This window comes from Camellia sinensis, chromosome 1, assembly GCF_055761805.1.
Source record: "Camellia sinensis isolate YWXY chromosome 1, ASM5576180v1, whole genome shotgun sequence".
Lineage (NCBI taxonomy): Eukaryota > Viridiplantae > Streptophyta > Magnoliopsida > Ericales > Theaceae > Camellia > Camellia sinensis.
In genome coordinates this window covers 243,943,154-243,967,122 of record NC_138961.1, presented here as the reverse complement: position 1 = coordinate 243,967,122, position 23,969 = coordinate 243,943,154, and the positions used below count along the sequence as shown (strand labels likewise).

The 23,969-nt window shown below is 38.4% G+C and overlaps 1 protein-coding gene across 1 annotated transcript; it reads left to right on the top strand.

Annotated features, from left to right (window-relative positions):
- The first annotated feature begins 14,753 nt into the window (after window positions 1–14,753).
- LOC114296153 (cyclic nucleotide-gated ion channel 18-like) lies at window positions 14,754–19,796 on the top strand. The gene is made up of 6 exons (XM_082900233.1): window positions 14,754–15,508; window positions 16,215–16,427; window positions 16,563–16,870; window positions 17,430–17,541; window positions 18,344–18,580; window positions 18,711–19,796. Exons 1-6 carry the CDS (start codon window positions 15,059–15,061, stop codon window positions 19,485–19,487), a joined length of 2,097 nt encoding a protein of 698 aa, XP_082756359.1. The 5' UTR covers window positions 14,754–15,058; the 3' UTR covers window positions 19,488–19,796.
- Window positions 19,797–23,969: the final 4,173 nt, after the last annotated feature.

Genomic DNA, 23,969 nt, shown 5'->3' with positions numbered 1-23,969 from the left:
AGTCATATGCGAACAAGTTTGAACTCGGATTGATAAGAGCTCATTCAAACTCGGATTGTTAATTTTTTTTGCATTCGAGCTCGAGCTCTCGAGCTTGTTAAATTTTTAATAAACAAGTCCAAACATTTTAAAGTTTGGATCGTTAGCTGATTCGTTTAATATTTATTATTTATATATTAAATAATATAAAAATATGTATAAAAAATAAGATAAATATGTTATTTATATATTTAAAAAATATAAATGTAAATAATAGTTAACTATAAATAATACATTTATATAATAGTGGTAGTAGATATTATTATTTTGATAAAATATTAATTTTTTTTATAATGTTTATATATATTGTATAATCAAAGTTTTAATTATAAATTTAGTCTCATACGCAAGTTTAAATTTATAAATTTTTTAACTCATAAACAAACTCAAACTCGAATTAAGCCTAAACCAACTCGATTCAAGTTTAACTTATTAAATTTTTATTGAGTTTAAACTCAAGTTCAAATTCATTAAAATCTTAATAAATAAATCTAAGTATATTAAAATTCGACTCCACTCCACTCGTTTGCGGCCTGTGCGGGTAGGTGGTGGAGCAGCGCACATTAAGGGGTTGTTTGGTATATTTTAAATAAGTGAACTTTTTAACTTTTTAGACTAAAAAGTTGAGGAAAAAAATATAGTTGTTTGAGTTAACTTTTTGACTTTTTATGAAAAAATATGTATTAAAAATTGTATAAATTAGTGTATAGGAAAAAATTAAGATTGAGATTTTTACTTTTGATGAATAATGATAATTTTTTAATTTTTTAAGTAACTTTTTAACTTTTTAACTTGAATAAAGATTTAGACCTCCTTTCCTCTCACCCCCTTTAATTTCCCTTTAATTTCCTTTCTTTTTTGATTGATTATTTTTTTTTTCTTCTTTAATCACTACCCGTCAACATGTGACGGAAGCGATGAGAGTTGAAATTTGAGGAGTTATAAATTATTGTTGTTTTAACTTTTTGATCAGATGTCAGGCCCGAAGATAGGTGGTGGAGTAGCGCACGTTAAGGCAGCTGTAAGAAGGTGTATTAATGAGGGTATATATAAACAATAATAATGATTCATCCCATTAAAAATATCACCACTAATAACATTAATCTATTAAAAAAAATATATAATTCTAAGACCAAAACGTCAAATCATTAATGACAAGACCCACTATCACTTAATTAGTGAGAACACTAATTAGTGCTCCCAAATATTTTTCATAAAAACAAACAAAACGCGCACATTAAAGCAGCAGTAGGAAGTTGGTGTGTTAATGAGGGTATAAACAAACAAAACATGCATGACGTGTATGAAATCTCACGCCGTCCCTGTGCCCATTTCGGGCTCGCTTTTGCCCTGTCCCATTTCGTGCTTGGGGGAGAAATTATTTGTTGTAGTTTTTATGGATCATAATCAAGTGGTGTTTTAGACATGGTTCGGAAAATGGGTTAATTTTTTAATTTTTTTAATTATATTAACTTGAGATTAAAAAGTTTAATTTAGGCAAGATTTTTAATTTTTTAAATTTTTTTTGTGAGAAAAAAATGTAATTATTATAAGTTAGATGTGATAATTTGTGTTAAAAAGTTTATTTTATTTCTTATGACTAATTTAGTAAAAAAAAAAAACCTCGAAACCCACTCTCCAAACAGACACTTAGGAATATTGTAATTGCTAGAAGAAATAGAGTCTGTAATTTGGTATTGGGTGATGGAAGACAACAGAGACAGAGATTTGGTGATTGATGATAATGCCCCAATGGCACATAATAATTTTTCTGGTTGTGTTTTATTCAGTAATGTACTATGATCCAAGGAAATTTTTTTTTTAATTTTTATATCTGTTCTGTTATTTTTCAAAAATTAACATATAAATTGTACGAGTACAAAATAATGTTCTCGTATAATCATGTTGATCAAGTCAGCGCTCCTCCAAACGTCGTCGCTTTACTCCCTGAAAACGCAAACGTGAGCTAGCCGGCGGGTGTGTGCCGGATACCTCTCCGATGCATAAGTCAACAAAATAGGCAAATAGATAAAAGCTCTGCATATTCGAGAATCAAAGTTGTGATACCTATGCATAGGTTCTGTTGTGAGTTTTTATAGTTTTTGCCTTGTACAATCATAATAGGACTCTTACTTTTCAATGTAGAGTCCTCTTAGGAATCACATTTGTAAAAGATAATGTTTATCCCTCAACACTCTTATCACTGCTTCAACCAAGTGAAATGGTTTTAGCTTGGTAGTATGACAAAACAACCGAGCTAATATTGCCATGCTTAAGCGGTAGATTTGACCGAGCTTCGCCTAGCTCAGATCTTCCCTTCAGTGCCTGTACCACGGTTAGGCATACTTTAATTGGGCTTTTTATGTAAGACTGAGCTAACTAGGCCCAACGGCGGATTTAGCTCGGCGCTTCTATGCATAACGCCTAGCTCGGTCCTCGCCCCACCTATACCTCGGTTGCCTCTGATTCGGTCTAACAGAAACAAGGTCCAAGTTGTGAAGCCCACTCACCTCGGCCCATAGCTCGCTAGTTTTACGACCGAGCTACCCCAGCTATTATTTCAGCCCAATGCGTAGCCCAGTTTCCAAAGAAGATTCTTCCTTAGCTCGGCTTAATTTATTTATTAATTACCCTCTTAATTGCCCCTTAATCCCATCTGCATCTCATGATTTGGGATTTATTCTTCTCCAGCCGAGCTAGAGACATTCAACCCAACCGAGCTCACTCTCCACCGAGCTACTAATGAGGCCGGTCTGTAAACGTCTTTTCAAATGCTCTGTATGTCTGAACCGTTTTCTATTCCCTTGGACACATGGCTAGCTCCCATTGGCCAAGTGTAGCTGTCACAGCCGTCTTCGTACTCCGTAAAATTTAAACAGTCCTGTCCAAATCTCTACTTTGTACAAAAACCCTACATTTTCAAATCAAACACTCCACTGTTCATCTTCTCTTATTCCCCTTTCGAAATCTTCATTTTCGCGTCCACAGCGCCTGAAAAGCTCTTGCTCTTAGCCTGGCATCTCCAACGCTTTGATCTTCATCCTTTTAGCTCAAAAACTGTAAGTGACTCATTTCTTTGTTTTTTCTGTTTTGTTTTCGTGAGTATGTATGGCATAGAAATGTATATATATATTTCTGTAGTTTCAACGTAAATTTCCAAAAAACCATATTCCCAGACTACTTACTTACACTTTAGCTGGATATCACGATCAATCTGTTTATGAAATCCCTTCGATCCAAAGTAATACCACGACCGAACTTGGAACTTGTTTGCTCTAAGGTGTGTACACAACCGGACTGGAGAACTCCACCCACTAACCGAACTAAGATTTTGCACCATTCCTTATGTTACAACCGGTCTAAAAACCTTCCTCTTTATTTAGCCGAGTTAAAGAGTTTTGCTCCAACCGGACTAAGAATGGGTCGTATCCCACGTAGCCAAACTAGGGCTATATTTATTTTTCCTTTATACTTAGCACGGTCCAACGATCTGGGCTTAAAATTTTTCATCTCCACTTTGCAGACTCTGACTAGGTTGGCCAGGCACTCCTTTGCACGCTCAACCGAGATACTCAACTTCATCTTAACACCAAGCTAGTACTCGAGCTTATTTATACACAATTTCAGTTATAAATGGGTAAATACCGGTTCCTAGTAAACTCCCCTGGGGCCATCGCCGAATTTCGCAAGGATTACAATATCCCCGACGATGTTCACCTTTCTTTGGTCAAGCTAGACACAATACCCTGGGGAAAAGACGACTTCGTCCCTTTCACCGTGATATCCATTGTTGAAGCTGGACTTCGATTTTTTGTTCAACCACTATTATGCGAATTCCTTAGGCAGACTAGAATATGCCCAACCCAACTCAACACCAATTCTTACAGAATAATAAATGGCATCGCCGAGCTAAATCGTCGGCTTGGCCTCAACCTCGGTTTAGCCGAGCTATTTCACCAATACTCACTTGGCCAAAATGAAGACGACTGAGTATATTATTTAAGAATAAGAAGACGCCGAAAGAAAATAATCAAAAACACACTGGACAAAGACGTGAACGATGACAACTTTTTTTGGGTTTCTGGTAATTTTGAAGACTATGAAGCCCCAATACCGAGATACGGAATTAACTGGAATAAAAGAGTAGCCGGTATGAATACCTCGGCTTAACTTGTCTGATTTTTGCTCTTGTTGCTTACAACTTCTACACAGTGCTAACCGTTTTCTTTCTCCATGCGAAGACTTGAACCAACTAAAGTCACAATACCAACACCCCAACTTAGACGCTCTCCGCGTCGCACTTCGATATTGCGACCGAGGTTGGGCCGAGCTACTTAACTTCAAACCGACCTACACATCTAGCAGAAGGAGGAAGACCAGGCTATCAGACTTTCTCCTTGAGCCTTCTCCTGAACTAGATCCCACGTTTCCTCGAATTAGACTCATCCCATTAACAGAGGAGCAAGAGATGGCTAAGAAAAGAGCAGTCAGAGCACTCATCACTAAAACAACTGTACTAGCTGTCGGGGACCAAACCGTGGTACCACAAGCTGGCCAAACACATGAGGCCATGGTAGCACTTCCAACATCCCAGGCCTCGTCATCTCGGCTAAATAAGCGTGCATGCACTTCCCCGACTGAGCCACATCTTGTTGATGAAGACGACACCGTGCTTCAACCGTCCACACGACCGGGCCCAGAACTAGTGCGTTCTGACCAGGCTAGCCCTTCAGAGTGGGCGCCAAAAGTGACCTATAAGAACTGAGCCATAACAAACACGGATTCAGTGGTCACCGAAAAAGACCACTCGCTCGCCTTCAACCTCACTAAGAGCGTATGCTTGCCAGCCGACATGGAGCATCATGATCATCTGACCGAGCTGAAGGCCATCCGCTTGACAACAAAGTCGATGGTGCTGGTAAGTTTCTCTTCCTATCTTTTTAATTTGTATATCTGTTTGTGCGATTTTAACCATAACTACTGTCTCTCCTTTTGCAGGCCATGTAGAAGAATCATGTCGCCCACAAGCGCATGTTGAAGCTGCGTAAGATGTGGCAGAGGCCAATGCTAAGACGGCCGAGCTAGAAGAATCCGCTCGAAAAATGGCCGAGCTTGAATATGAAGTTGCCCGGCTCACCGGGCTGGTTAACTTGGCTGAGGTAGATAAGCAGAAGGCTTTGGTCGAGCGGAAAGACAAATATCAGCGCGAGCTAGCCAAGCTCGAAAAAAAGAAAGATGCCGAGATCGCCGAGCTAAAGAAGAGTGCGGAGGATGCGGAAGACCGTGGCTTCAAGGAAGGATAAGCCCCCTACATTTTGCAATGTAAAGCTTCAAAGGACATATTTTTCAAATGCAGATGGAAGACGGCTTTGTCACAGTTCGGTTATGGCCACGAAACCGAGGTCTTCCAGAACCCTCATCCCCACTTCATTTCGAGCTATATGGCGGACTACGCCAATGCCATTCAAGAGAAATTACTCCAAGTAGCGGAGGAAGATGAGGCATCCCCAAAACTAGAAGACGCCCCAGCTGCTACTAGTGGCCCCAGTCTCCTGACCGCTCAGTCAGCTCGGGTTGATCCACCGGTGCCCATTACTGTTGAAGATGTGGCAATGACCGACCTACCTACCAACACCAGGCTACCGAGTGGTGAAGCTCGGGTTGATTTGCATGCTGACCTGGATGACCTATTTGCTTAATCATGTATTTTCTTCTTTTAACTTTTTGAAAGAATTTGTAACCGGGCTAAAACCTTAGTTCTTGTAACTTTGTTTTGAATCTTGAATGAAATCTACTTCTTTTTGCTCGATTTATTCCATACTTACATTTATTTTTCAACTATGATTTGAATGAAGTATAACATCTTCTGGCCGAGATACCTATCTCAATATTAACCCTGTAATCTGGTTGGTCATACCTGCCAACCTCTCTTCAGCCTAGATCCTTATCTCGGCTAAAGAGTACTCAAAGTTGGTTATTCTAGCCAACCTCTCTTCAGCCTAGATCCTTATCTCGGCTGAAGAGTACTCAAAATTGGTTATTCCTGCCAACCTCTCTTCAGCCTAGATCCTTATCTTGGCTGAAGAATACTCAAAGTTGGTTATTTCAGCCAACCTCTCTTCAGCCTAGATCCTTATCTCGGCTGAAGAATACTCAAAGTTGGTTATTCCAGCCAACCTCTCTTCAGCCTAGATCCTTATCTCGGCTGAAGAGTACTCAAAGTTGGTTATTCCTGCCAACCTCTCTTCTGTTGCCCCTAGCTGACAATGACTGAGAATAACTTTTATAATAAAAAGACTTTTTACTGAAAAAGTAAACTACTTGTATTATTTGAAAAAAGGAAAAACTACACTTAGTCTAAGGAAAAAGCTAAAAATAAAATAACTTGAGATTGGCAGTATTCCACGGCCTGGGAACAGCCTTGATGTCTCCATTTTCCAAGTGATATGCCCATTTTCCTGCTAAGCCAACCACTTTGTATGGTCCTTCCCAATTAGTAACTTGTCATCTCCGGGTACCAGAGTGTTTTCCATTACTTTGCGCAACACCCAATCTCCAATCTTGAATTGTCTCGAATGTACCGTCTTGTTATATTTTCTGGATAACTCTTGCTGGTATGAGGCGATGTAAACCAGTGCTCTTTCTCTTCTCTCTTCTGCTAGGTCAAGTTCCAAGGTTATGGCTTCTCCATTTAAGTCTGGGTCAAAAATTTCACTTCTAATAGTGGAGAGGCCTACTTCTAGTGGGATTACCGCCTCCATGCCATAGGCCAAAGAAAAAGGTGTTTCACCAGTTGACCGTCGAGGTGTGGTGTGATAAGCTAGAACATGAGGAAGCTCCTCAGCCCACTTGCCTTTTGCTCTTTCCACCATTTTCTTCAAACCATCCAAGATAACTTTGTTTGATTCTTCTGCCTGGCCATTTACTTAAGGGTATGCTGGTGTAGAGTTATAGAATTCTATCTTGTATTCCTCACAGAAGCCTCTGAAGATCTTGCTGTCGAACTGAGTGCCATTGTCGGACATCAGAGCCTTTGGTATGCCGAATCAAGTTATGATATTCTGCTAGACGAACTTCTTAACATCTTTCTCCTTTATTGATGCGAGTGCTTTAGCCTCTACCCACTTCATGAAGTAATCCGTTGCTGCGAGAAAGAACTTTCTGTTGCCGGGTGCTGTTGGAAGTGGCCCTACTATGTCCAAGCCCCACATCGCAAAGGGCCATGGACTAGTTAATGGTAGAAGCTCTCTAGCTGGTTAATGTATTTGGTGTGCGAACTTTTGACATTTCTCACACTTCTTGACATACTTCTCTAAATCTGCTTACATGTAAGGCCACCAATATCCTTGTGAAATTGCTCTATAGGCCAATAATCTTCTCCCTTGGTGGCTTCCGCATACGCCTTTGTGTATCTCGAACAAGAATGCCTTAACCTTGCTAAGATGGACACATTTCAAGTAAGGTCCTGTGAAGGATTTTTTATATAACGCCAATGACGGAGAGAGCCAAAATCGCTGTGACTTTGCTCTGATCTTGATGGCCACTTTCTTCTCTTCAGGTAAGATGCCATCTTTTAAGAATACAATAATGGGATCCATCCATGAAGAGCCTAGTTTGGCACAACATACCTTTATTACTTCGGGTTCTTCAATACTTGGTTTGGGTAAGAAGTCGATCAGTAATGGATGTGGGATTGATGTGTCAGCCATGGAGGCAAAACCTGTCAGTTCGTCTGCCCTGTTGTTTTTGTCTCGGCCGATTTGCTCTATTCGTACTACTTCGAACTTCATGATCTTCTTTCTGACTAACTGTTGGTACTTAGCCATCCTCTCATCTTTTGCCTCGTAATCGCTTGAAATCTGATTTACTATCAACTAGGAGTCACTGTAAACCATTAGCTCGGTGGCCTTCATGAAGAGTGTTGATTTTAGGCCTGCTAGAAGTGCTTCGTACTCTACCTCATTGTTTGATGCTGGAAAGCCAAGGTTGACTGCTTGTTTCATTATTAGGCCATCTGGTGAGATGAGGACTATGCCGAGTCCTACACCGTGCCTATTGGATGCTCCATCCATGAAGAGCTTCCGCATCTCTCCAACGAATAGCTTCCAACAAGTGGAGGGATCGAATGATGTCTTGGGGTCATAGGTGTTGCTAATATTTTCTTCTAAGTCCATGCCTACTGTTGGAGTTTGCTCTTCATTATCTGACTGTACTAGGTTTTTACTTATTGATGAGTCTTTTTCGGGTAGAGTACGGTCTGCCTCTTCCTCCCTTTCTTCAATCCGGTATGCCTTGGGATGTGGCTGGGTATCTTGTTTTGGGGGCTACGCAATTCTTGCGGCAATTTCCATCCCATATTCGGTTGTATCAGTTAAGTCAACTGGGCAGATGTGATGGCTTCCTAGAGTGAACTCAGCCACAAAGTCTGCCAGAGCTTGGGCTTTTATTGAACTGTCCCAATTCCACCGCCCATTTCAAGATTCGTTCAAAAAAAGTCTGCCCTCTCAAACAAAGCTTTTAAGGAAAAAGCTGTGAGAACGATTATGGCGTGAAAGTAATATGTTAACTTTCTTAAGGCCATCATCAAAGCTAAGGCCAGCTTTTCCAATGAAAGGTACCTGGTTTCTACCCCCAGCAAGGTCTTGCTAACATAAAAGATAGGCAGGTGTTAGATTCCTTATACTCTGACCAACACTGCGCTGGCTGTTTGCTGTGAAACTGCTAAGTACAAAAAGAGTTCTTCTCCAGGCACTGGGGTTACTAGCAATGGAGGAGAAGTCATGTAGTCTTTCAGGCTCTCTAGGGCGCGATCGCATTCTTCATCCCACTTAAATTTGGCCTTCAATCCTTGGAAGAATGGTCGACATCTGTTTGATGACCGACTTATGAACCAGTTGAGTACAGCAGCTAGGCCACTGAGATGCTACACCTCTTTTACTATGTTGGGCCTCTCTAGATCCTGGATTGCTTTGATCTGAGAGGGGTCTGCTTCTATACCTCGATTGGTCACCAGGAAGCCTAGGAATTTGCCTGATCCTACGCCGAACGCACACTTCGATACATTTAGACGCAACTTGTTCTTCTTTAGGATTTGGAACATTTCGTCTAGGTCCTTGAGATGGTCTTTCTCATCTTTGCTTTTGACCACCATGTTATCTATGTAAGCCTCCATTGTTTTGCCTAACAATGGTTCAAACATTTTGGTGACCATCCGTTGGAATGTGGCCCATGCATTTTTTAGGCCAAAGGGCATGACCTTGTAACAATACAATCCTCTGGGCGTTGTAAAAGATGTGACCTCCTGGTCTGACTCATACATAGTGATCTGATGGTAACCTCTATACGCATCAAGGAAGCTAAGTCGATTGTGCCCTGCCGTCAAGTCTACTAGTTGGTCTATCCTGGGTAAAGGAAAGCTATCCTTTGAGCATGCCCTGTTAACTGTTTTGTAGTCCACGCAAATACGCCATTTTCTATTCTTTTTTGGCACAACTACAGTATTGGATATCCACCTGGGATAGTGCACTTCTCTGATGGCTCATACCTCCAGCAAGGTTCCCACTTCCTCCGCAACTATCTCCGCTGGTGGAGTACTGACCTGCGAGTGCGCTGTATGATTGGTCTGGCATTTGGGTGGACATTAAGTTGATGGCAGATGAAGGTAGGGTCTATACCAAGCATGTCATATGGCGTCCAGGCGAACACTTCGATATTTGAGATTAAGAATTCCATTAACTTGGTTCTCTCAGTGTTGGACAAAGACGAGCCTAGCAAAAAGAACATTTCTGGGTTCTTTTCGTCTACCCTTACCTCAACCAAGTTCTCCACTACCTTCTGTTCTGCTGCCTTGCCAACATTCGCAAATAGTTCATTGCTCTCAAGCTCTTCTACCATTTGTACATATCTTTTTGCAGCCCGGCTGCCATTTACTGTGACGAAGCACTATTTTGACATGATTTGGTCTCCCAAGACCTCTTCAATTACTCCGGCTTCGTTGGGGAACCACAGTGCTTGATGGTAGGTTAACGCTACCGATCGCATGGTGTGTAGCCATGTTCTTCCCAGGATTATGTTGTAAGTGGAAGGGACCTTCAATACCCAGAATTCCACTTGTTTAGTCATGGTCCCAGCTTTGACTGGGAGGATTATCTTGCCTATTGGCCATTCTGGCATTGAGTTGAATCCGATTAGGAGAGATATTGCGGGTGCCAGGTCTTTGTCCTCCAGTTTCAGTTATTTAAAGGTTTCGTAATACATTATCTCACATGAGCTTCCTTGATCAATCAAAAGCCGCTTGATGTCAAAATTCTTGACACGTAGAGTGGCGACCAGTGCATCATTGTGAGGGCAGTATATCCTTGCTAAATCTTTGTCTGAAAAAGATATGACATTTATGGCCTCTGTTCTCCCCGTTTTGATGGCAGGTTGTGCACTTAATACCTCCCTTAAGTGTTCATCCTTTTTTATCATCCCTCTGAGCTCACATACCCGCTCAGGCTCGAATATCCCATGTATAACGTTAATTACACCTTGAGATGGAGCGTTGACCGGCATCCCGTTTGGCCCATTAAGGTCCTGGCCTGGCTGTGTTCCCTCTTTAATATACTGGTCTAGGTGACCAGCAGCTACTAATTCTTCCAGATGTTGCTTCAGGGGTGTCCAATTTTCAGTTAGGTGCCCCTTCTCATCATGGAAGGTGCAGCGGGACCTCTAGTCGTAGCCCCTCTATGCTATTCCCAACTTGGCTGGCCGCCAAACGAAGGGTTCATTCTTTATCTCGCTGAAAATTCGGTAGATGGGTTTATTGAACACGGTGGTGATAGAAGTGCGAACTCTTAACCTCATTTTTTATGGGTCCTCCCTGTTGGCTCGCCTGCCTCGCCCATTCCTGTTTGGTTGTTCTACCGTGTTGACTTTTGCTACAGTCTTTTTGTCTAGTGTTGCTGTTGAGCCATATTTTGCTTTAGCCCGAAGGTAGTGGTGAAAGCCCGAAGGTAGTGGTGCATTCTCTATTTCCGGAATGAACGGCGAGCTCTGCAACCTTGCTAATACCTTATCCGTTGGTTCGTAAGAAAGGTGAGGCATTGACATTCCTACCTCGACACTCTCATCTGTCCTAGGGGCCAATCGATGTAGTGCTGAAACTCTGCGTAGGTCGCGAGCCCTAGTGGCCTCCTTCTACCGAGCCCTTTCTTCAAGTACTGTTCGCAGGTCAGATAATCTAGGCAACTCTGTGTGCCTAGATGTCTTCTGGTGCATGTGCGAGGGCCGATAGGTGCTTCCTTCGGTACACGACCTCTCAGTTCTCGTTCTCTTAGACCTGGAATAACGAGTCTTAGAAGTCCTCGATTGAGTGTCGCCTGTTCTAAGGCTCCTACTTTCTGCTTGCGATGGTGTGGTATGCCTATCACGATCCTTCGAGTGGCGAGGGGGCGTGTTGCCTTTGCGCCCCTCTCCTGTTGTCACCCTTTTCTGTTTTATCTAGCGTTTCATTGTCTCCATGTCTGCTGCCATCTTCCTAATTAACTCGTCCTGCTCCTTTACGCGATCCTCCAGAACTTGAGGGTCCATCCTCCGCCTCTGTCTATCAGAACTTTGAGAGCGACGAGGGCTAGTGCCCCGTCTCTCCCTTGCGTCCCTCCAGGAGTTCCGTCGCAGGGGTTCTAAATCCGCCATGGGAGGGATAGAAGGCAAACCTTCGCGCCTCTCACCCCCCTCCGGGGTTTGCCCATCAATAGCCGATTGCGGCAAGTCTTCATTGTGCGCCATTGCTTCCAACTCGAGAAGAAAGCTTGATCAAGAGTTTTGTTCTTTGTGGACTTCCCACAAACGACGCCAATTGTACGAGCACAAAATAATGTTCTTGTATAATCCTGTTGATCAAGTTTGCGCTCCTCCAAACGTCGTCATTTTACTCCCTGAAAACACAAACGTGAGCTAGCCGACGAGTGTGTGTCAGATACCTCTCTGATGCCTAAGTCAGCAAAATAGACAAATAGACAAAAGCTCTGCGTATTCGAGAATTAAAGTTGTGATACTTGTACATAGGTTCTGTTGTGAGCTTTTATAGTTTTTGCCTGGCACAATCCTAGTAGGACTCTTACTTCTTAATGTAGAGTCATCTTAGGAATCACATTTGTAAAAGATAATGCTTATCCCTTAACACCCTTATCACTGCTTCAACCAAGTGAAATGGTTTTAGTTTGGTAGTATGACAAAACGACTGAGCTAACATTGCCATGCTTAAGCAGTAGATTTGACCGAGCTTCGCCTAGCTCGGATCTTCCCTTCAGTGCCTGTACCTCAGTTAGGTATACTTTAACTGGGCTTTTTATTTAAGACCGAGTTAACTAGACCCAACGGCGGACTTAGCTCGGCGCTTCTATGCATAATGCCTAGCTCGGTCCTCGCCCTACCTATACCTCGGTTGCCTTTGATTCGGTCTAACAGAAACAAGGTCCAAGTTATGAAGCCCACTTACCTCGGCCCATAGCTCACTAGTTTTACGACCGAGCTACCCCAGCTATTATTTCGGCCCAATGCACAGCCCAGTTTCCAAAGAAGATTCTTCCTTAGCTCGGCTTAATTTATTTATTAATTACCCTTTCATAAATAATTAATAAAAATTCAATTAAAGTGTCATATATAAATTAAAAATTAAGACAGGTTTTTAAACTTATAACCTCGGCTATTGATCTTAAATTTTGAAGATATGTTGTAAATTCCATTTGATTTACTTTTCAAATTATAATTTCAAAATCCAAAAACATATATTCAACTCAGCTATTTAAAAACCATTTTTAAAACTCATAACCAAGTAAGTTTTAAAATTTTAAACTCTTTTCAAAATTCATAACTAAATAAGTTTTAAATTTGGCCTTATTTGGTTTGCGTTTTAATATATTATTTCAAAAATAATTTTCTGGAGGGAGTTTAGAAAATTTAAAAATTTGTTTTATTATATATTTTGAAAATAGTTTTGGAATTTGAGATGATTTAATATTTTTTTTTAGTTGAATAGCTGAGTATAGGAGAAAAGTGATTGAGAAAGAAGAAGGAAAGAAGAAAAAATGATTGATTGATGTGTAGTAGAAATAAAAGTTATTTTAAATTTTTTTTCTAAAGATTGGCAAAATAATTTGTTGTATTTTAGATATATATGGTTGATCCAAAAAATATACGTAAACAGTAAACAAAATGTAAAAAAATATAAAAAATAAATGTAATAAATATGAAACGTTTTAAATGTATGTAAATTGAGTGAATATAAATCAGAAAAACAGTTTTAAAATTTTAAAAACATTCTTACAAATTAATATATACATATGAAACACTGTCCTATAAATTATATTAGATCTAGCTACAAAGTACATTTAGAAAAATAAATTTTAAATTTTAAAAACATTTTTATGAATTAATATATACATATGTAACTCTGCCTTATAAATTATATTAGATCTATTTACAAAACACATTTAGATTATGTATGTAAAAGAAGTATACAAAATAAAAATATGTAACAATAAAAAATAAAAAATAAATAAAATTGACTATAATATTGTGTCTTAATAAGTATCTTAATTCACTAAAAAGTTATAAATGACAAATTAGTATGTTTAACTATCTTGTCAAATTAACCCTTAGTCTAGTTAAAATAGTTATATTTAGAAAGTTAATTGATTTTTTTTTTTATAATTGATTTGATGATTGTAAAAAAAAAATGAAATAATTATGAATTAAGTGTAACATATTATCTTATTAATTATTTTAACCTATTTTATTTTTTTTTTTTTGAGTTATTTTAGCACAATCTTCTTTCCAAACACCTCCATAATAGAAACGGACAAAGATTGATGTAATTGGAGATAAAACATAAAAAATGAGATATATATAGATATTTTAATTTATAATTGAAAAAAAAAAAAAAAACGGCTACACACAGCCAATATTTACCTTTTTGGAGTCAAACCTTTGATTGAAATCAGCCAGGGCCACCCAAGTGTTCGTTCTTTCCTTCTCTCTCTCTCTCCCCTAAAATCAAATCCGACCATCCTCAATCTTTCCTTTCCCAACTCTTCCCCCAAACCTCCCACTTTCTTTCTCCCTCAATGTCAATCCCTTCATTTTTTTTTCCATTCTTTCTCTCCCACCATCACCACTATCATCATCATCATCAAGTACTTTATGGGTTTCAATTTTGAATGACCCAAATCAACACACAAACTCCAAAAATGATGATTCGGAGTAAATTGGTGTTGGGCTTAGTACGAGAAAAAATTGAATCTTTATCATATGTCATTTGAAATTTTTGTTATGTCTTGTTTCTTCCCTAATTCATCACTATTATCTTCTTCTTCTTTATCATCATCATTGTCATCAGCATCGAGCTCTTTGGATCTCGATGTTACTCCTTTCAAATGTCGGTCCCAACAAAATATTATTTATAATTTTTTAGTAAATTAAAATATTTATTTAAAAATCTTGAATATGTTAAAAAGATTACGAAAATTTTAAAGATAAATGATTTTTTTAAAAATAATATAAAAATATTTAGTTATTTTTTGTTTAACTAAACAGTAATGTCAAAAAAATATAAATAAAATTATACCACATAGGCTTTGCGATTTTGCAACAGTTGGACGTGTGAGGCCCACTGATCCGAACCGTCCAAGACGACACGCATCATTTGTCTCGTGGGAGGCCCAGCTTCTGACACACAAAAATCCACGCATTCTCTCCCGTTTCCCGCGAAAACCTCAACTGTCAAAATTGCAAACCCCTTTAGCCGTTATCCAATTCAATTCACCACCAACCCAACGGTAACCCCCTTCTCCCTGTTCCAACCAACTTCCCACCATCAATTCTATTCTCCCCATTTTTGTTTTCCAAATAATCTTTAATTTTTTTATTTAAAAAAAAAAAACAAAAAAATTAAATTAAAATTCTTTTTTTTTAACTAAAATAACTCCTCCTCCTCTTCTCGGAATCCGATCCCCATCGGAGTCCGCCATGGAAGAAGATGAATAGAATACTCAGCAGGCCAGCCTCTCACCTCCGCCACCTCAGTCGACCTTCTTCTCACACCATCTCGGAGCAGTTCCACATCCTATGGCATTACCAAATCCTCGACCCCAACGGCGACATCGTCACCCTCTGGAACCACATCTTCCTCATCTCATCTCTCATCGCTCTTTTCATCGATCCTCTCTACTTCTACCTCCCCTACGTCGGCGCCCCCGCCTGCATGAGCACCGACACCGCTCTCGGCGTCGCCATCACCTTCTTCCGTACCCTCGCCGATCTCTTCTACTTGCTCCACATGCTCATCAAGTTTCGCACCGCCTTTGTTGCCCCTAGTTCTAGGGTTTTTGGCAGGGGTGAGCTCGTCATGGACGCTCATCAGATCGCCATGCGTTACTTGAAGTCCGATTTCCTTATCGATCTCGCCGCTACGCTTCCTTTACCTCAGGCAAGTCCTTCCATTTCTCTCATTTTCGCTCTTCCTGTTGGTAATTGTTTGAGTTTTTTGCAATTTTTCGTTTCGTCTAATTTTTATGACATGAATTTAGAAGGGGAAAGTTACAATTTTGTTTTTAAGGAATGATATTGAAAAGAAAGACAAGTACTGGCATTAACAATTGTTGCCTAGGATGAACCCTAATTGTAATTAGGGCAAATTTGACTTTAACCTTGTCGTTTGATCCATGTGCCGTTTACATAATCTCTGGTTTGTGGACTAAATAGCACGGTCAGGTATCTATCATGTTAACAGCAAGTATGAAACATGTGATGGGATATAAAAGGTTTATGTGCTCATTTCTAAATAATGTAAGAGTTAAATCACGCTTCAAGTATTCATCTTTTCACTTAAGCAATTAATGGGTCTGACGGCGCACTTTAATTCACAAACCACGTAATTATTTCCAAACCACGACGGGTAAAGTGAAATTTACACTTACAATTATTTCACGAGTTGAATGTACAAAACAGGGTCAATACACACTACGAGCTTGCATACAAGAGTGGCAGATCAGAAGCTTAATTAAGCACAGAATTTGTTTGAATTGGTTAAGTTGTCCGGCAAAAGTTGGTCAAAATTTTTGCTTTACATATTTTCAAAATTATTATGCTTCATGGTTGAAAGTTCAATTTCCGGTAACTTTCTTGTGTTGCAGATTCTCATCTGGATTGTAATTCCAGCAACAAGGAATTCCAGAGCTGATCATGCTAACAATACTCTTGCTCTCATTGTTCTCATTCAGTATATTCCTAGATTGTTTCTCATTTTTCCCTTGAACCAGAGGATTATAAAAACTACAGGCGCCATTGCCAGGACTGCTTGGGCAGGAGCTGCATACAATCTCCTTCTTTACATGCTAGCCAGTCATGTAAACATCAGATCGCCCTTTTTGCCTGTCATGTTATCATTTTTTTTTTAAAAGTTGCCAGAGTACAATCTTGTTTTTGGCAGTGAATAACACACAGAAAATCACCAACTGATCTTTGTCATTTATTGTTGTCAGGTACTAGGAGCGTCGTGGTATCTATTGTCCATAGGGCGGCAACACTCCTGCTGGAGACTTGAGTGCAAAAATGAAAAGAATGCAGTTGCATCATGTGTCCTTAATTATCTGGATTGTAACAGTCTAGATCAACCTGAACGAAATCGTTGGCTAAATGCCACACGTGCAATTGCTCGTTGTGATGCAAAGAAAGATGATACCGATTTTAAGTTTGGAATGTTTTCAGATGCTTTTACAAACGAAGTTGCTTCGTCACCTTTCATTGAAAAGTATCTTTATTGCCTATGGTGGGGTTTAAGAAATTTAAGGTCTGTTCCTCACCGTGTTGAATATTTTGTTTTTGTTTTTGTTTTTGTTTTTATTTTTGTTTTTTGTTTCCCCCCGATTTGTTTGTTTGACATCGTTTTTTCATTTTTTTAGTTAGTAACTCTATTATATGAGTTAGGGCATATTTTGAACTACACATGCAACTTTTTACCGGTGTGTTTCAATGAAATATCAGTTTAATGTCTAGATAGGAACATACATGCTCACTGGACTTAATCACTGTGGGTATACCATCGGAAGTATCTTGGCAAGGATTTGATGTCCACCCTATGGTTATTTGGGAGACCTCTGACTTGAGGATTTTTGGTAGTTTTTCAAAATGGTGGATGTAATCAATTGATTATCTAGTTCTGACTTTCATAAACTCTAGGTGTCTGAAAATGCTTATAATCAATAGTTTGATATTCAGTTGAGCATTCAGTTGCTCACTGTTGATAGGAGCATACTTTTTGCTTGGTAGTGAATAATAAATTTTGTTATATTTAGTGATTATGTCTAAAATTCTTAATTTGGTTTTCATGCTTATAACCTGCCTTGCAGTTCATATGGACAGAATTTGACGACAAGCATTTATATCGGTGAGACATCGTTTTGCATCGTTATATGCATTGGGGGTTTGATTCTATTCGCACAGTTGATAGGCCAAATGCAGGTAATATTTTCTGCATCCGTTTGAATTCTCGTCGTTACTTGATGTAGTGATGGTTGTCATTGTAGGGTTTGATATAATATGCACTTGTTGCTGGCTTCCGATAATAAGCATCTAGGACACCTCTAATGTATTTTGGTATGCTTTTAATCTGTTGGATCTACTTATGTAAGAAATACAGCATTAGGCTCCTAGTCTCTGTAAATGTGCTCTCATTTTTGAAACATGGTGTACACATTCATTCCATGTGCATATGATTATGAAAAGCAAGAAATTAGTTAGCCGAGTACCTTTGATTATGTAAAATATCGCACTGTGGTAACTCAAAGGTGTCACTTTAATTATACTCATCCAGAACAATTTAATCCAAATAATTGAAGTAAATATGGATGCACATATGCATTTAGCTCGTGTTTTTTAAGCATACATAAGCCGCATATTTTAAGTTTCTATTCTACCTGTATTTTTGCATACATCATTTGTTATTGCGTGTGGGTATTTATAAAGTGATTAGTAATGGTTGACAACATTAACTTATAAACGTATTAGACTGTTAGTTTGGCAGATTATCACTGTAAGTTTGGCAGATTATCACTGTAGGCTTACTGTTTCGATAAATGTCTGATAGATAAACCAAAATAGTGACAATGAGTAACAGAGAACTTGAGTAATCTTCCAGAAAAAAGTTAGCAAACCATCCCTTGAATAACTGTTCTGAGCTTGTATGGGTTATATATCATTTATTGATGATTTAACTTAAAATACTGGATGGAATTTAATCATTTTCTTCTTTTTTTCCTTGAAGACTTATTTGCAATCTATGACGGTGAGACTTGAAGAATGGAGGGTAAAACGAAGAGATACAGAGGAGTGGATGAGGCACCGGCAATTACCTCCAGAATTGCAAGAACGTGTCCGTCGGTTTGTTCAGTATAAATGGCTAGCCACAAGAGGAGTTAATGAAGAATCTATTTTGCAGTCCTTGCCTCTAGACCTCCGTCGTCAAATTCAACGGCATCTATGTCTTAACCTTGTTCGGCGTGTACGTCTTGTTTGGTAGACTTTAATGTGATTGTTGTTCATGTTTACATCCATCAAGTTTGAGCGAATAAGTATATTTACTCTGACCGAGTTGTTAAAAACAGCTTATTTATCATTCTTTCATTTTACAGGTCCCATTCTTTTCACAAATGGATGATCAGCTACTTGATGCCATATGTGAACGCTTGGTCTCATCGTTGAGTACACAAGGCACCTACATTGTTCGAGAGGATGATCCAGTAAATGAGATGCTCTTTATCATTAGGGGACAATTAGAGAGCTCCACAACCAATGGAGGAAGGTCCGGATTTTTCAACTCCATCACACTCAGACCCGGTGACTTCTGTGGTGAAGAGTTACTAACATGGGCCTTGATGCCCAACTCGAGTCTGAACCTGCCTTCTTCAACTCGAACTGTCAGAACACTTTCTGAAGTTGAAGCCTTTGCACTTCGTGCTGAAGATCTGAAATTCGTTGCGAATCAGTTCAAGCATCTTCATAGCAAGAAGCTCCAGCACGCATTCAGATACTATTCACACCAGTGGAGGACATGGGGAGCTTGTTTTCTACAAGCTGCTTGGAGAAGGTACCAAAAGAAAAAACTGGCCAGGGAATTGGCTCAACAAGAGAGTTTATACTATGCTTTAATCCCAGACGGGGAAAGTAGCTACATTAACGGGGAAGATGATGACAATTATTATGATGAGAGCAGTGAGAGCCCATTGATTGATAATCCAAACAACGTTCAGCATCTTGGAGCCACAATTTTGGCTTCGAAGTTTGCTGCAAATACGAGAAGAGGGGTTATCCAGAAGGTTCAGCTGGTCGAACCGACTGCTAGCCTAAAAATGCCAAAGTTGTTTAAGCCGGATGAACCTGATTTCTCTGTAATCCGAGAGGATGATTAGTTTAGTATGAAGCTGTGGAGGAGTCATGATCAAATCGGTGAAGGATGAAAGGAACTAATTGGAGGTTAGTTAGGATTCTTCGTATGACAATTTGTCTTAAATTTTATGGTAGATCAGTAATGATAAACACATTGCTGATTCTTTTTTTCTTTTTCTTTTTTTTTTTTGTTAATATTCTTGTGTGGATACAAATGATCTGTTCACTTGTAAATATAGTTGACACAGTCTAGCAAATTTTTTTGAAGGGTCCATTATGGGCTCAGTCACACCAAATGAAAGCAATGATAATGATCTTGTTTGATTTCTAGATATTTATGCCTGAACTAGACTTTCATTCCTCAGTTATGTATGGTAGTAAGATATAAATAAAATGTACTCATTTAAGAAGTGTGGAAATGTTATGCATTTCAAAAATTATTTACGAAAGTGCTCAGAATTTTTAAAAATTTAATCCACACATTTCAAATTTTGGATTTTTATTATTAACACTACAACAAAATGCACTTTTAATGACTAAAAACAATTTAGTTGCCAAAGGTTGTGGAATTGGCTATCAAAAATTATATTAGTCGGCAAAAGTATAATATTTAATTACTAATTTTTTTTAGTCGGGGTATATTGATTATTGGCAACTAAAAAAAATTTTAGTCACTAAAAATGCCACTATTGGAGACTAAAAAATATTTTAGTCGTTGTATAATTAGTTTTAGCTACTAAAATTATTTACTCGCTGAATGAAAAACAAAAATTTAGTTTTTATCTTTTGGTCGCCAAAAAATTATTTTTAGCAATTAAAAAATATTTTGGTCGCTGTATAGTTAGTTTTGGCTACCAACTAGATGAGGGGTGTCTCTTTTAGGTTAAGAGAGTTGTATTTTTTCCAATCATATTGAAAATCACAGCAGCCGTAAACGTAGTCCTATTCTGGGGTGAACCATGTAAATCCTTGTATTCTTGTGTGTATGATTTGTTTGATTCGTTTTTTCTTCTTTGTTTGTTATTTCGTGTCTCACCGATCTTGGTTAGGAAGGGTCAATTCCTAACACGGTGCTCATGCAGGCGGGGGTGCTGACATAGGGGAGGTAGAAGTAGAGAGGATCAATGAAGAGAGGAGATGAGGAAGATGTGGTTCCAGCGGGTGACAATGTCGCCATCGGGGTCGAGCATTTGGTAGTGCCGTAGGATGTGGAATTGCTACAAGGTGGTGTGAGAAAAAGGTCGACTGAGGTGGCAGAGGCGGGAGGCCGGCCTGTTGAGTATTCTATTCATCTTCGTCCATGGCGGACTCCGATGGGGATTGGATTTCGAGAAGAGGAGGAGGAGTTATTTTAGTCACAAAAAGAATTTTATTTATTTTATTTTAATTTTTTTGTTTTTTTTTAATAAAAACAAATTAAAGATTATTTGGAAAACAAAAATGGGGAGAATAGAATTGATGGTGGGAAGTTGGTTGGAAAAGGGAGAAGGGGTTACCGTTGGGTTGGTGGTGAATTGAACTAGATAATGGCCAAAGGGGTTTGCAATTTTGACAGTTGAGGTTTTCGCGGGAAGCGGGAGAGAATGCGGACTTCGGTATGTCAAGAGTATCGTCTTGGACGGTTCAGATCAGCGGGCCTCACACGTCCAACGGTTGCAAGATCGCAAAGCCTATGTGGTATAATTTGTTTCTTTTTTTTTTTTTTTTTGTTGACATAACTGTTCAGTTGAACAAAAAATAAGTAAATATTTTTACATTGTTTTTTAAAAAATCATTTATCATTAAAATTTTTGTAATCTTTTCAACATATTTAGTATTTTTTAATAAGTATCTTAATTTACTAAAAAGTTATAAATGACATTTTATTAAATCAAAATTTTTCTTTTAGGTAGTAAAATATTTTTGTTTTAAGTGTAAATCAAACACCAAAAAACAAAATTTTTTTTTTTGGGTGTAAAATCAATTTATGAAAAAAATATTTTTTTATATAAAATATTTTACGTTAAAAGAAACGAAACCTATTCACTTTAAATGTTTTGGTTATACTTTATTATTATTATTATTATTATTAATGATTCTGACCATTTGTTGTGATTGAAAAATTTTAATTAGCATAAAGCAGAAGAGCGATGTAATTTACAAAGAAATTTAATAATATTCATAATTTTACTAACAATCTTATTATAATACTCACATTTTTTTGTGTTCTATAAATAAGGCTTGCGATTGTATTAGTAAAAAATTGTTATGTCTTTTTAATATTATTCTATTTTATAATTATCAAATATTAATTTAAAATAAACTGCTGAAAATACGTTCACTGGGTATGTGTAATATATATATATATATATATATTTCATCCAATGGTTATGGATTTTTTGGGTTTTAATGGCAGGTCCATAAGAATTTATCTTTTATTTTTTATTTTAAAGTTTCTAAACTCAATGACACATTGTTCAATTTGTAATAAAAAACTCTAGGATCTCAGAAAACAGAAATGTTTGAGTGTCCGAAATTCCGTTGGTTCGAATTGACTCGAAACTCAAAACGACGTTGTTTTGACTTTCGTTTTTTTTTTCTTTTCTTTTCTTTTCTTTCTTTTTCTTTCTGCATGGCTTTTGAATACAGAGGAGAGGCGAGAGAGAGGAGAGGAGAGGAGAGAAGAGGATGAGAGAAGAAGGGGAAAAGCCGGTGATGGCTTCGATGGTGATCGCCGGTGAAGATGATGATGATTTCTTTCTCATCTATTTTTTTTTTTTTTTTTCTGGATCTGGAGATGTTGATGATGAAGATGTTGATAATGAAGATGTGCTGTGTTGATGAAGATGTTGATGATGAAGATGTGCTATGTTGATGAAGACGTTGATGATTTTTTTTTTTTTTTTCCTGGATCTGGAGCTGAAAATGAAGAGGGGGAAAAAAATTTGTTGGTCGTGTTGATGAAGATGTGCTGTGTTGATAAAGATGTTGATTTGTTTTTTTTTTTTTCTACTGGATCTGAAGATGTTGATTCGTCAATCAAGATGTGCGGTTTTTTTTTTTTTTCTTCTTCTTCTGGTTCTGGTTCTGCTTCCTCTTCTTCTTCTTCTCTTGTTCTTCTTCTTCTTCTTCTTCTTCTTCTTCTTCCAGCAAGAAAGAAAAAAGAAAAAAAAAAAATTGAAACCCAAAACGACGTCGTTTTGGGTTTCAAGCCATATTCAAGCATAAATAAATCGAGCTCTGTAACGGGACTGCTCAGAAAAATTGTCTACAATCCATCCATAAATTTTATTGTGCGGTTTAGATTTAATTTTGTATGACGGAGTCCACATTTGAATAAAATCTCCACCCTCTAATGTTTATCTGGTCATTTTTCTAGATAAATAAGTCTAGTATCCTAGCAACTCTGTTTACAATTCATGCATATCAAATTTATCACCCACTCACTGCATGGCCTCCAAGGAAAAGAGAGTAGCATGGCCTATTAAATCTTAATCTTTGACCTTGACATGGGTAAGCCCATAAAAATTATAACTCACCATTTAGGGCCCAATACATAACTTAAATACTAAAGCCCAGCATTGCTGAAGCCCCACGTAGCAATAAGAACCGATGACATCAAGACACATGGTAAGAGAAGGGCAAGCCACATAAGCAGACAAAGATCTGCAAAGTTATTGCCACTGCACATCGCCATTAATGAAGCCCGTTACAACATTTATTGCGATAACCCCTCTCCGTCGGGACAGAATGCCTTCACCATGAACAAGGTAAGCTAGAGCATACACTTTCGGCCAAGGTGACAAGTCGGAAGGGACAACGAAATGATTACCAGGGGATATAAGCAGACGTCGAAGACAAGAAGAAGGTTAAGCTTTCTATCTCTAATCTATCTCTACATTCCACTTCTCTTTCTAACTTGCTCGTCGGAGAGTTCGCTGGGGGACTCCCCGTTCCCCGTTGAACTCTTGTGTAGGTCTTCTGGTGGGCTTGGTCACTCGGACACCGGTTTGAGGAGCATGGATTAGTCTGAACCGTTCCACCTGGAACGCGCTGTATCATCAGCTTATAAATGGAATTTTTCTTGGTGTTTTGAGTGTTGTTGTTGTTGGTTTTTTTTTTTTTTCTGAGGGTGTAATTTCTGCAGTAAACTTATGCATAAGTTTGAGACTAAATAAAATTCTGAGTTGTGTTTGTCACACTGTGGCCTTTATTTTTGCAAATTTGAGAAGAATGAGAATGGTTATTCAAATAAGGTTTCTGTATAAATCACAGTGAAAATTGAGAAGTAGGGAAACAGTCTGACTTGTAAGAAAATCACAATGCCGAGTGGAGTTTAAAATGTGAGAATGTTAAAAAATGTGAAGTTTCAAATGATGACCTAAAAGGGAGTCAGTCTGGCTTGTAAGGGTCCCAAAAAGTGAAGTTTTAAATCATGTTGTAAGGGTGTTGACAAATGAAAGGTTGGGTTGGGAAATGAAAGTTAAAAAATGTAAAGAGTGTTAAGGGGCGTAAAAACATGGACC

What these genes read in the sequence shown, in the direction of transcription:
- LOC114296153 (XM_082900233.1), top strand. Translation starts at nt 15,059, where the DNA reads ATGAATAGAATACTCAGCAGGCCAGCCTCTCACCTCCGCCACCTCAGT. An exon ending in TTTACATGCTAGCCAGTCAT is followed by an intron (nt 16,428 to 16,562) that starts GTAAACATCAGA and finishes TATTGTTGTCAG; the next exon opens with GTACTAGGAGCGTCGTGGTA. An exon ending in AGTTGATAGGCCAAATGCAG is followed by an intron (nt 17,542 to 18,343) that starts GTAATATTTTCT and finishes TTTTCCTTGAAG; the next exon opens with ACTTATTTGCAATCTATGAC.